This window comes from Typopeltis vanoorti, chromosome 1 (assembly GCF_054136105.1).
Source record: "Typopeltis vanoorti isolate ZY-2024b chromosome 1, IOZ_Tvanoo_1.0, whole genome shotgun sequence".
NCBI lineage: Eukaryota > Metazoa > Arthropoda > Arachnida > Uropygi > Thelyphonidae > Typopeltis > Typopeltis vanoorti.
This window is the reverse complement of record NC_143549.1, coordinates 140,612,925-140,626,281: the sequence shown is the minus strand read 5'-3', so window position 1 is coordinate 140,626,281 and position 13,357 is coordinate 140,612,925. Positions and strand designations below refer to the sequence as shown.

Genomic DNA, 13,357 nt, shown 5'->3' with positions numbered 1-13,357 from the left:
TACAATGTATTTACACGAAATGAAATCTTTTTCATTTTTTTTTTTATGTTCGTTCCGGATAAGGTATAATCCTCAAAAGTAGCATGAAACATATCTCAGAATGACACACACACACACACACACACACAAATATTTAGGAATATGAAGGATGATAACTCACTGAAATGGAAAGCTTGAGCTTACATAGCGCATAACATTAGATCTTTAAGTATACGTAGAATACAGTATTTCTGTGTAGAGTAAGTTAAATCAACATGCATACTCTGATATAGAATATCAGCACTCAAGATTTAATTTGGGGGGGGGGGGAGTTGAGTAGACGATTTGAGAATAAACACTATGTATATTGCATACGACCTATGGCTGAGCATCTGCAGTGATCGGAAATACATAATACCCGTGATCTCCTTTGACTCGGCTCGGACAAACGAAGTAGCGTTCGGTTCGCCCGAGCACTACTTCGTTCGCCTTGCGTTCACTGCGGCCGTGATTCCCGTGCTATAGGGTATTCCCACCGTATGTGGCTCCTCTCCGCCTAGGTGAGCCACTGCTGCCCTCATAAGACTTAGCGGCTTTGGCTGAAATACCAAACAAACAAATAAACAGACATTATCTGAAATTTGCTACTCCAATTCATATCTGCATCAAAATAAGAGTTGCAAGCTAAATAATAATAATTTTTTTAAAAAATCATGCCTACGTGATTAGAGAGAGAGTTTGTGTTAGATTTATCACGAAAGTTATCGTTACATAATAAATTTGTGTGTGGAATTTATGAGATTTATTATTGTTATGAAATGGTATCTTCGACAATACTTGGGTAGGGTCGTTGATGATTCATGATAATGGTAATTAAATGACGATTTATTATCACATAATCGTATATCTCATTATGAAGCTTCCGGGATGCCTCATCAATTTGTAATTTCTGAATAAAGAGTCCACAGAATATTCTTGAGGTCTCTGTAAGTGGAGATCGTTCGCTTCACTAGAAGTGCATTTAACATAGTAAGTTGATTCTCGTGTTGCTGTGTGTTCTTTTGTGTAGTAATGTCGCTATAACACATCATAGCGTAACGAAAGAATAGTCTGGATTACTTTAAACGCAATTGTGGTGGAAGCATGTTTTTGGGACTCATTAAACTCTGGTGAGTCAGGATTACGACAGATGATGATGGATTTTTATTCTGTATTTCTTTTTTTTCTTTTTTTATTCTCTCTTTACTTTCTTGATTTTAATTTTTATTCTCTTTATTTGTTTAAAATAGCGATGGCCAACGTTTATACACTTAGATCTATTTGTATTACGTTCTGATGGCGGTGGAGGGAGGGGGGGGGGAAACGGATAAAATTTCTAAAACAAAGCAAAATACTGCGATTGAAAAAGTCAAGGGAAGAGAGAGATTGTTTTCAAGCATTTTAAATACATTTTTCTTCTTATAAGAAAAAAAAAACGAATATACGATAAAAGCCCAGTCTGGTTTTACTGAAAATAAAAAAAAAAGAATCCCATTTTCCCAGTTTTTTTTTTAGCTGTAACTTCTTTGCACTACTGTTTTCTGTGTCTATCCTTTCTTCCTATATCTTTTTACTTACTGCTAAATTCTTTTCTTCCATAAGAAGAACCTAAAAACTCTTTTCATTCTCTTCCCAAAATACCCTCAAACAACTTATTACTTCATCCAAGAAACTCATTTACAAAAACATGCCACTATTCATTCTACTCTTTGATACTAACATTTAAAATGTAGAGTCCTAAAAGTAGTTCTGATACTATTAATTTCAATGTCCGAAAATATTTTAGAGCAGTCCCTCTCTCCAAATAAGTTGACCCACCTTAAGGTTTAATACTCGCTCTCCAACCAACAAGCTGCAGGTTCGAATCCTACCATGTGGTGCGGATGTTTTTGAGTGTCTTTGGGCGGAAGATGAGTTTTTCATTATCCGGTGTGAGAGACCACCGTTCAGCTTGTTGCACTGAAACAACTTTAAAAAAAAAAAGTCACATGTCTGATCTCTCAAACAGGGGTCTCTGGATGATCATATAAAAATAAAAAAGTAATATTAAAAAAAAAACTAACCTCACCCGCAATATCTGTATTATAAGTGGGTTAGGACCTTCCCCCCCCCCCCCCAGAAATTTAGCATTCCTATGAATTTTACTATAGACACAGTGGAGAAGAACCAGTCCGGTGGTGAATGAGAATATGAACGAAATATACGAACTTTGTTTAATGAAATTCTATAAAAATTGCATCATGTTTAAGGCAATCCAGTATGTTCTTGTGGCTGCCTAACATCAAGAATAACACTGATTCTACTGTAAAGACTATCCTTTCTCCTTTGAAAGCTTACAAAACGTGGTGTTCTGGGAAATGTACAGTGGTGGTTATTGCTTTTGCAATCACCGCAACTATTCACAATTGAAACGTTATTGTATTCATTCAATATCCAGTGCCCAAGTATAAATACTGACCTGATCCTTGAACAATACCGCACAAAACTGAATTATCCTAAGACAAATAAGAAGTGTGGAAAGCATGCTTTAGAATACTGTTTCTATAATGCTTTTTGATCTCTATTATTTTCTCACTGCTGAGGATAAATATTGGTTGTTAGTTTGCTGCTGCTTCTTGTCTCGTTTTCAGTATTAGTATTAAGTTGATGCAAGAAAGGAAAGTTTGACATCAAACATAGATTAGGACTCTCAAGAGCAAAATATTTTTGATGTGTATCACATGAACCATTCTCAATAAAAGTACCCATCACAAGAAATACCAGTTATGTGAAATTAATGAATAAATATTGCCCAGAGATTTCATTAGTTTTTAAGGTATCTGACTGTACGATATACTTAAGACTACACTTACCTTACAAAAATAATTCCAAGTATAACCTGCATCGACCCTTTCATTAGTTTATAGTTATGTTCCATACTAAAAAAAAAAAAAAATTCTTAGGAAAATAAAAAAAAATACTCTTATACTTCAATTTGCTCAATCTCTTGTAATCTTTCTAAACTTCAAGCCGTACAAGGTTTATAACTATATAATCGAAGTGCTTCCTTATATATAAATTTTCTTCAGCAGATTTAGGATAATGTATACTTGTATATAATACCCTAAATAAGATCTAAGCTTTTTAACACAGAGAATACTATATCTGTACTGTAATACTGTACCTGTCGAAGAAGTTCCTGAGAAGAAATGAAAGAATTCCATTTTCAGTTCTGTATGGCTTACTCTACTGTGTTTTAAAAAATCATATTTTTAATTACTTCTTCTGGGTTCTTTTCACCTTCCACTGAAGTTAAGTTTACCCAAATATAGTAACAGGTTAGCCTAAGATTCCTGCCTCGCGGATGAAGGAACGTTGATTTTAAACTATTCAATCTGAACCGGCATTTCTAACATCAATAACATCTTCCAACATTGTGTATTTGCATTCTTCAATCTGTCAGTGACACTTTCGATTCCAGTGAGAGTTTTGTGAAAGAAACAAGAATTTAAATGATTAACATTCTTCAATTAACGTTCGCCTAAAAAAAAAAGGGGAAAAAGTTGAATTGATACATCTAATTTTGATGTATCAATTCAACTGTCTATAAATAGCAATACTACTATGGGATTTTACTTAGGATAGAATATTAACCTGTTCCGAGTAATATTTGCTGTTACGTTTGACTCGTGTTAAAGGAAACCGGATTATTATCAAGGAAATAATGATTTTGACAAAAGTCAGTGATAGAATGAGAAACGCGTAACAAATATGACAACATGAAATATAAAAGATATTACATCCAGAAATGAACTAAATGAATGATTTCCAACTCTTCGATATCACTAATCTTGAGTTAAGAATGGAACAATGCCGCGATTTATCTAACAAAATACTCACTATATAAAAAATGTTATTATCAGAATAAACTGATAATATTATCATACATTCTTTGTAAGTTGTATATACAGTGCATATAAAAGAAAAAACCTCGGATATTAGTTTGTAATGACGATGTCCTTTGGTTGGATAGACCTAGGTTCAAATCCAATGCATAATCGCGAATAACTTTTACAAGGACTTTTTGATTTAAGTTAGTCTGTCATATCTACGAATATATATACAAAACTGAGAGACATAGCAGATAAGTTTAACCGCCATATTATAGCATTAATTAAGTTTATATGAACCTAAGTTACTTGGCAGGCAATTCAATGGATACATTGAATTCGTATTCTGGGCAAGTTGGTCTAAAAGTGGGTTGCAGGATAAGAATGGGGTTGATACAGTTGAACGTATGATACTGCAGCGGAGGATGCAGTGATAATACGTGATATTATGTGATAGCACGTAATGCGTGTCTATAATTTAACAGAGATAAAGAAAAGCACACTATTTCAATGAGTAGTAAAAATTTTTTTGAGCAATTTTGTGCTACCTCCATGAAGCAACATGCATGATACTTGGATTTTATAATAACGTCAGAGGAATTACCTATGGACATTATGAAGGAAATTAATAAGGGCAGAGATGATAACAAGTATTAAAAAGTCATTTGATGGAAGCGGCACTAATGTCAAATAGGTAAAAATAGTGGTACATGTTCCATAATTTAATGTCTAAGTTTGTCCTTAGAAGTAAATTTCATAATAAATCTTGAGTTCGGCTGGAGAAATAATCAAGTTCTCGGAGAAATATCTTCTGTGGTAAGCTATGGAAAGAATATCGATCTGATAAATCAGCTATTAAATATATGTGATAGATATAAGCAACAACTTAGCGTTAAATAAAATGTTAATTGAGAGCTATAAAGTCAGCAAGAAATACTATGATTAATCTGAAATGCTTTTACAGATATGTAAAAAAAAAAAAAAGGATTAAATGTAATCAACTCCTTGGAGATTATTTTAAATTATCCAACTAGAGTTGATGCAGAAATTAATGCGTTTTGCTAATGTATAGTATATAACAGGGGTGGCCAGAGTTTTAACAGCAAGAGCCCTAGTTGCCTACCAGAAATTGTTAAGAGCCACATCCCAAAGGTCTATGTCAGTCATATACGTACACATAAATACAATATCATTTAGAAGGAATAATGGAAAAAAAGTTTTTGAAACATTATATTTATTATTACATATTTTTTTTACATGTATTTACATTTTTTATTTACTCTTTACTAGTAGAAGGTTTATGGATTTCTAAGTTGCAACTAATTTTTGATCATTTGGTTTGTAATTAGTAATTGAACTTCTTATTAATTCTTTCAAATGTTGCTTTGCTAATTGAAAACGATACTTGGATTTTACAAATTTCATCGTTGAGTACAGTGATTCAACATCAAACGTCAATCAAAAAATTGCTAATAAACGATACGCTGCATTTTTAAATGGCTGTACTTTATGGTAGGTACACATTTCCAAAATTCATTGATTGAATTTACTGATTTATGTAACATTTTAAGCCCTTCGTCTTCTTGCATTTCTATTAACTCCATTTATCCTGGTGCCGTTCCAGGAAGTAAGATTTTTAAAAGCGGGAAACCGTTGTTAATTACATCAATTTCAAATGGATTTATAATAGAAATGCGATAGATGGTTTTAATTCTTGTAAGTCTACAAATCGTTCTTCAAAATCGTCAACAGGTTGTTTAATTTTGCTCGATTGTTACTGATGGCTGTAGGAAGAATATCACATCCCGAAGTCGTTTTTTTCAAACGTGGAAAGTGATTGAAAAATATTTTTTTTGAAAAAGTTGTACTTTTTTTTTTAACTAAAAATGCTCTGACTCAATTTTGAAATATTCTTGTCCTTGCCTTGCAGCGACACATTGAAATTTTGTAAATGTTCCATTATATCGGTAAAAAAGTCCTGGATCCAGTCATTGTTTTTTAATTGTGGATATGATTGCTTTTTTTTTTATATCTAGGAATCCGATAATAGGTTCCAACAAAGCTACAAATTTGTTCAATACATCGTACGTAGATAACCATCTCACTTTGCAGTACAACGATAAATCATTTATTTGTTCATTCAAATCAAGTTCATCAATCAAATTTCGAAACTGACGGTGTTTTTTGCATTGGTCCGAATGAAATTTACGATTTTTATGAGTGGTGTAAACACATGTTCAAAATTAAAGTGTTTTGCAACAAGATGTTCTCGATGCAAAATACAATAAATTGGAATGAAATCGGGAATGCTTTCATCTTTTTTTAAAAGTACACTTAATCCTACATTCTTACCCACCATTGCTGCTGCTCGATCAGTAGCCACACTTGCTAATTTACTTTTTGGAACATTTTTAAGGGCAACATCAAAAGCTTCCTGAATATCAACGCCACGAGTACTATCTTTTAATGCCATTAAATCTAATAATTCTTCTCGCGTCACTCCGTCCTCAAGAACGAAACGAATAAAAATTGCTAATTGTGGTTAGTCTGTAATAGCAGTTGATTCGTCAAGCGCCAAACTAAATGCTATACAATCTTTTATATCGTTTTCTAATTTTGATAATAAATCCACGTTTATTTCTGAAATTCGACGTTCAATTGTATGTCGTGAGGTAGGAATGTCGGTAATTAACTTTAAAAGTTTTGAATTATTAGGGTCCGGTGACTCAATTGTATCGAGAATGTTTCGCTTCGGTATAAGGCCGTTTTGCACGCGCGATGTTCCATGATATTTTAAAACTAGCCTCTATTACAGTTTTAGATTCTTCAGTAAATTTTGTCATGAAGTTAATTTGGATATTAACTGAGGATTTCAACGATATAAGCTTTATAATTCGTATTTCAAATTAAATCGTTGAAATCCTCAGTGCAGTTTCTGGATATTGAGACGAAAACTCGCGATGCAATTTTTCATAATGACGGTTTAAATTTCCTGCTTTGAAATTGCTCACTGTTGAACTACAGATGAGGCAAAAGTTTTACCATTTTTCTCAATAAAAGCATAGTCTTCTTCCCATTTTTCCTTAAAATTTCTATGTTCGTCAATATACTTCCGCTTCTGTTTATTTTCAAGAGTCATAATGCAAAATATTCTATAATAAAATTTTAAAAATAAAATATTAATATTTAAATCATTTGGAATTTAAATTATTACCTTTTTATTAATATAAGAAGTACGAAATTCAGTAATGTATCTTCTAAATTTTCTGACAAGGTAATATAAATATAATTACATTGCCGAACAGCATATAAACAGCAAATTTCATCAAGCCGCTCAAAAACATTTACCAATCGAGCAACAAAATACAGCTTATTAGGGATGGCAAACAAACATCGATGATTATTTAGAGAAAAACATCGCTTTGTTTCTTTTTTTTTTTTTTTGGCTTTGCCTCGAGTTTTTTTTTTTTTTTTTCTAATTATTATCATCATTCAATAACTTTATTAGGTGATTGCTCCATGTCTGCTAGAAAATTAAGAAAAATTATAAATATTTTTTATTTGTTAGTTGAGCCGCAATAAAACTTAAGAGCCACATGCGGCTCGCGAGCCGCAGTTTGGCCACCGTGGGTATATAGTATATGTGAACAAAATAAGAGAAAATGCTACTTCTTACAAATGCTACTTCTTACAAGGCTTATAAGAGAGAAATTGGTCAAAACACTAAATTAGCTGTACAAGACAGTATCCAAGTCAGTTTAAACTCACGGATCTGAAAGCAGGGTCAGAAGTAAAACAGTTGATCAAAGACTGGAGACCACAGATATGAGAATTCCGAGAGAGAAAAAAAAATCTGGGAGTGAATAGGCGGCATCAGGAGCAGAATGATATTAATATTAATAATGAGGATATGCAGGAATATGTGAGCATAATTAATCTGCGGTGATCACTTAAACAGAATGGAAGAGGAAATGTTAAAAAGCACGGGTTTGATTCCAAGATAACAGGAAAAATACCCAGAAAACAGACCAATATATACAGATGGATTGATGTAGTTAGGAGTATAGAAGACCGAAATATAAAATCTGATAATATTGAGTCCTGAGTGATAACAGATTAATTATTACTCGGGATTCCAATATTATCATCGGATTGGAGGAAAACTATCGATAGGAAGTTAGTCGTAAAAATGATTACGTACAATTATAGTATCTTAGCATTATATATATATATATATATATATATACATTACAGGATATAATAAAAAAGCAATTAATAAGAAAGTTAGAACCAATGCAGATTACAAATACAAATTTTCTTCCCATAAGTAACGAGTTAATAGATCTGAATGATGCCGTTGGATTGGTTTTCTTCTGCATTTAACTCCTTTGAACATCAGTAGGCATTGGGTCTATATCTGGATCTATGTTTATCATGGGTATTTGCATCTGATGATTTGTAGACTTAGAAATGATGAGAGGATATTAGATAAATGCTACCGCCTAGTGTTCTTAATACTACCTGTACCGGTAAAAATTGAACTCATTATGTTGCCCGTATACACTGGGATTTTAGTAAGAGTTTTTGAATATCACGATTATATATGTTAAAGATACCAAGAAATTTTATATAATTGGTTTTAATCCTTTTCCCAAGTAAGCAAAACAAAGTTTTGTGAGTGAAATATATTCACGTCTGAGCTACTTGTATGTAAAGGCTAATGACTTCATATCACTTGCCTAAGTATGTATCCCATAATGCAAAGCACAGCTCCTTTCAGACGTGTATAATGCAATGCAATGCATTCAATGTATAATGCGATGGGCCACTGCTTAGACCGGTTTCGACCTTTATTGAGGTTTCTTCAGTGAATATCTTTCACGCATAAAACTTTGTTTTGCTTACTTGGGAAAAGGATTAAAACCAATTATATAAAATTTCTTGGTATCTTTAACGTATAATACACTCAAGGTAAAAAACTTTCTATATATATATATTAAAAGAATTGAATGACATAAACCGAGAGAAAAGGAAAAATGTTTAATAGTATCACACGACTAGTTTCGGCTTTTTACAGCCTTCTTCAGGTGTTTTTATAAAATAAAAAAAAACATTAAACATTGAAGATAAAAACTGTGAACAGCACAGGAAGTCACTGTTCGTATTTAACTTGAAAACATTGTAGTTAACGTATTCAAAACTGTTCCTTCGTTGGCCACATTGTTAGGTGAGTGCGTGAGTATAGCATCTCGTGAGCGCCAATATGTGATCACAGCAGAATAACAGTCTGGGAGGTTGTAGCTTAAATTATTATTTAAATGTACAGGGTTGAGGATGATTTCTCTAGAAACAACCTCCCAGACTGTTATTCTGCTGTGATCAAATACTGGCGCTCACGAGATGCTACACGCACGCACTCACCTAACAATGTGGCCAACGAAGGAACAGTTTTGAATACGTTAACTACAATGTTTTTTCAAGTTGTTCTAACAGGCGTGCCATTGTTTATTGCAAGTGTGCGTGCAGGCTCACGTGAACGCCAATATTGAATAACTGCAGCATGGCTATCTGAGATGTTATAACTCAAATTGTTGTTTAAGTGGACAGGGTTCAGCAGGATTTCCCTTGATTCTACAATTTTCCTCTCAAACTCATCATCACAGCGAAAGATATTTTCTGATCTATCCCAGCAAACGGATAAAATGTTTACTTTATTAAAACATTGCATTCGAAACTCCGTTTACCAACAAATACAAGGCCTGGCAATGGGCAATCCTTTGTCCCCAGTTCTAGCTAACATCTTCCTTGAAGATTTTGAAACGAAAGCCATATCTTCCTTCTCATTTAAACCAAAAGTTTGGAAACGATATGTTGATGATATTTTCATCATTTGGAAACACGGGCACACATCTCTCACAGATTTTCTTCATGATCTAAACATCCAACATCCTAATATAAAATTTACTGCTGATCTAGAAAATAATAACTCCTTAGCTTTCCTGGATGTCATGCTTACACGATGCTCTGAAAGATTAAAAATCTCTACGTACAGAAAACCTACTCATACTAATAGATATCTGCATAATCTTTCTCATCATTTTCCCACAAAAACTTGGAACTATATCTACCTTAGGACACAGAGCACGCTCTCTCTTGAATGAACCAGATGAACTACAAAAAGAAATAACTCTTATCTTTAAACAAAATGGATACTCTGAAAAAACGATTAAGAAATTTCTTCTGGACCCTCCCAGGCAGTGCACAACAGAAACTATTAATTTTAAAGGTAGCATCTCCATTCCATACATTAGCACAGTCTCTAAAAAATTAGCTAAAGTCCTTAAAAAATATAATATCAAGACGTTCTTCACCACACTTCCTAAAATCCGTTCTCTAATCAGCCATCCAAAACTTACTCATCACAACCTAAAATATCCAGGTGTATATAAATTATGGTGCGATTGCAATATCCCTTATTTTGGACAAACTAACAAATCTATTGAACAACGTATCGTATAGAAGAGCATAAGAGAGATATCTCTTACAAAAGATCTCATGGAGCTGCATTATCCAGCCATGTTCTTTTTTCAAATAATCCTAATGATGATCAACAAAGCCACTCCGTTTGCTGGGATAGATCAGAAAATATCTTTCGCTGTGATGATGAGTTTGAGAGGAAAATTGTAGAATCAAGGGAAATCCTGTTGAACCCTGTCCATTTAAACAACAATTTGAGTTATAACATCCCAGATAGCCATGCTGCAGTTATTCAATATTGGCGTTCACGTGAGCCTGCACGCACATTTGCAATAAACAATGGCACGCCTGTTAGAACAACTTGAAAAAATACAACTTTTTTTATGTATCAATTATGTGTGGCAATTTTTACCTGTGATTTCCAATTTGTTTTGATACTTCAATGTTTATTACTATTCTTGTCCTTTAAGAATACCTGAGGAAGGCTGTTATAAGCCGAAACTAGTCGTATTATTCTTATTAAAATCTTTATAAGTTATCTCGGTTTTTAGTCATTAAATCTATTTTTTAAAATGGATTATATATATATATAATCCATTTTTTAAAATGGATATATATACAGGGTGTTCGGGATAAATTTGACAGTTTCGTAAGGAAAAAGAAAATCTTCTTTGTATCTATTAAATTTAATGAATTGACAAAAAAACATTACAGGCAGAGTTAATTACAATACTATCAACAAGATTTACTCAAAATAACCACCATTAGCATCGATCACAGCTTCAATTCTGCTTCGGAACCTCGAACAAGCTGATGCTACAGTCTCCCTGGGAAGGGCCGCAAAAACTGTTTTAATTTTATCCATTAACTGGGCTTTTGTATTACTGGAAGTGCGATTGGTGTCTTTTTCAACTGCGCCCCATACAAAATAATCCATGGGGTTAAGGTCTGGGGAGTTTGGAGGCCAAACATTTGGACTGGTGAAGTCGTAGAAATTTTCAGACAACCATTTTTGACTTTTCCCAGAGGTGTGGCAAGGGGCCGAATCCTGCTGCCATACATACGGCCTACCATTGGCTACCCTTGTTATCCAGGGCTTGACTACATTTAGCAACTCCACGAACAAAGCCCGAATTCCAATGCCAGGGTTCTTCAACACGTGTTCCTGCAGATTTGCGAGGAATTCTGCTGTACGAACGCAATCAGATCGTCTGCTAGGGATCTTTCTTCTCGCTACATCCTCGTAGTCACCATTGCAAGTCTCTAGTTCATGCCTGATTGTTTTTACTGTATTCAGGGAGCATTGGGCAGCAGTCGTGATATCCTTATTTTGATGGCGGGCACGAATCATCATGATACAAGTTATTCTCTTCCATGATTCAGGTGGGTTCCAGCTATCCATCCTTTCTGACATCTTGTATATGAATGAAGAAGGGTCCACTTTTAAATGAAGAGAAGTGTGTGTTAATACATGTAACTTACGGAAAAATATAATTAATTATAAATATGTCAAATTTATCCCGAACACCCTGTGTATATATATATATATATATATATATATATATATATATATATATATATATATATATATATATATATATATATATATATATATATATATATTATATTATAATATCGTGTTTTTCTCTCTTTTCCATAGCACATCCCTTATTACGTCCAACACCGGTGCGCAAAGATTTCGTTAAGACTGCCGATGCGAAAGTCACTGAAGGCTACTCCCCAACTTCGGTCTCTGTGACGGAGCAGCAGAATCATACCTCCGACAACGTTACGCCTCTGGATGACAGCACACGACCTCCGTACTCCTACGTTGCTCTTATAACAATGGCCATTAAGGAATCCCCAGAAAAGCGACTGACTCTGCGAGAGATTTACAACTATATCCGGACGCGCTTTCCGTACTTTGAGAAGAAGAGCGGCTGGCAGAATAGCATCCGACACAATCTGAGTCTCAACGAGTGCTTCCGCAAGATTCCCCGAGAAAGAGAAGGCGACAAAAAGGGTTGCTATTGGACCCTTCATCCTGATTACGATGACATGTTCGAGAATGGCAACTACAGACGGCGACGTCGTATGAAGCGACCTTTTCGCCGTACATCAACGCTGCACAAAGCTTTCTATTCTGACCCTTTTTCCTCTCCGTTAGCTCTTGGTCCGAATGGGTTTTTCGGGCCCGGCTACCCTACTCCACAGACTACGGTTAGCAGTTGGCCGCTATCGCATATTCAAGGCTCTGCAGCGCAGCTCACCTATAGTCCGTGTGCACGAATGACGGCACAGAGTCTCCACAGCCCGTATACCGCCGTACCGACTCAAATCGAACCTACCATGCAGTCCGTACCGATGGGACCTGTGGCGGGATATGCTCCGCATACTTTTGGTGCTCCACCCACTTCAACGACTACGTTCCCATCTTCGTTTGGTCCTTGTCGCCGACAGGGTCACACAGATACTACTATGCCGACGGTACACTATCATCCTTTCTGGACAGAAAAACAGATTTAATTTGGTGACAGCTGAAATTCATTAGCTATATTTAAGTGAACTTTAAACTTGGGATTGTAAGAGGAAACACTGATAGCTGTTTCGTATGATTTTAGCGATTTCCCCTCTCCCACTTACTTCTTTGTTTAGGTAGAATGTGTTGATAGTGTTCAATTGACCTATTAAATTTGAAATAATTAACTGTAAAGGTTCTATATAACAGAGCCACCCCCCCCAACTTTTTAGATTAAAAACTAAGTGGACGAGAAATGTCAGTGTTCGAAAGTACCGATAGTTTTTCAGCAATCACATAGTTGTCAAGGAACTTATGAAGATGCATGAATAGATATTGATAACCTTATGAGAGCGAAAGAAGAAAACATGTGTGTGTGTGTGGGAGGGGTTAAGCTTGCACATGGAAAAATTATTAAGAAAAGAGATATATTGATCATTAGATGATAAAAATTCAAAAAAAAAAATGCAAGAAA

At 34.5% G+C, this 13,357-nt stretch overlaps 1 protein-coding gene across 1 annotated transcript in view; it reads left to right on the top strand.

The window, feature by feature from the left end:
- Nucleotides 1-12,890, top strand: part of LOC150110481 (forkhead box protein I1-ema-like) — a 41,413-nt gene extending 28,523 nt beyond the window's left edge. Inside the window, exon 2 of the mRNA XM_090399442.1 lies at nt 12,025-12,890. Within this exon, the coding sequence (XP_090255568.1) occupies nt 12,025-12,890 (866 nt within the window). The remainder of the gene's footprint in view (nt 1-12,024) is intronic.
- The last annotated feature ends 467 nt before the right edge of the window (nt 12,891-13,357 follow it).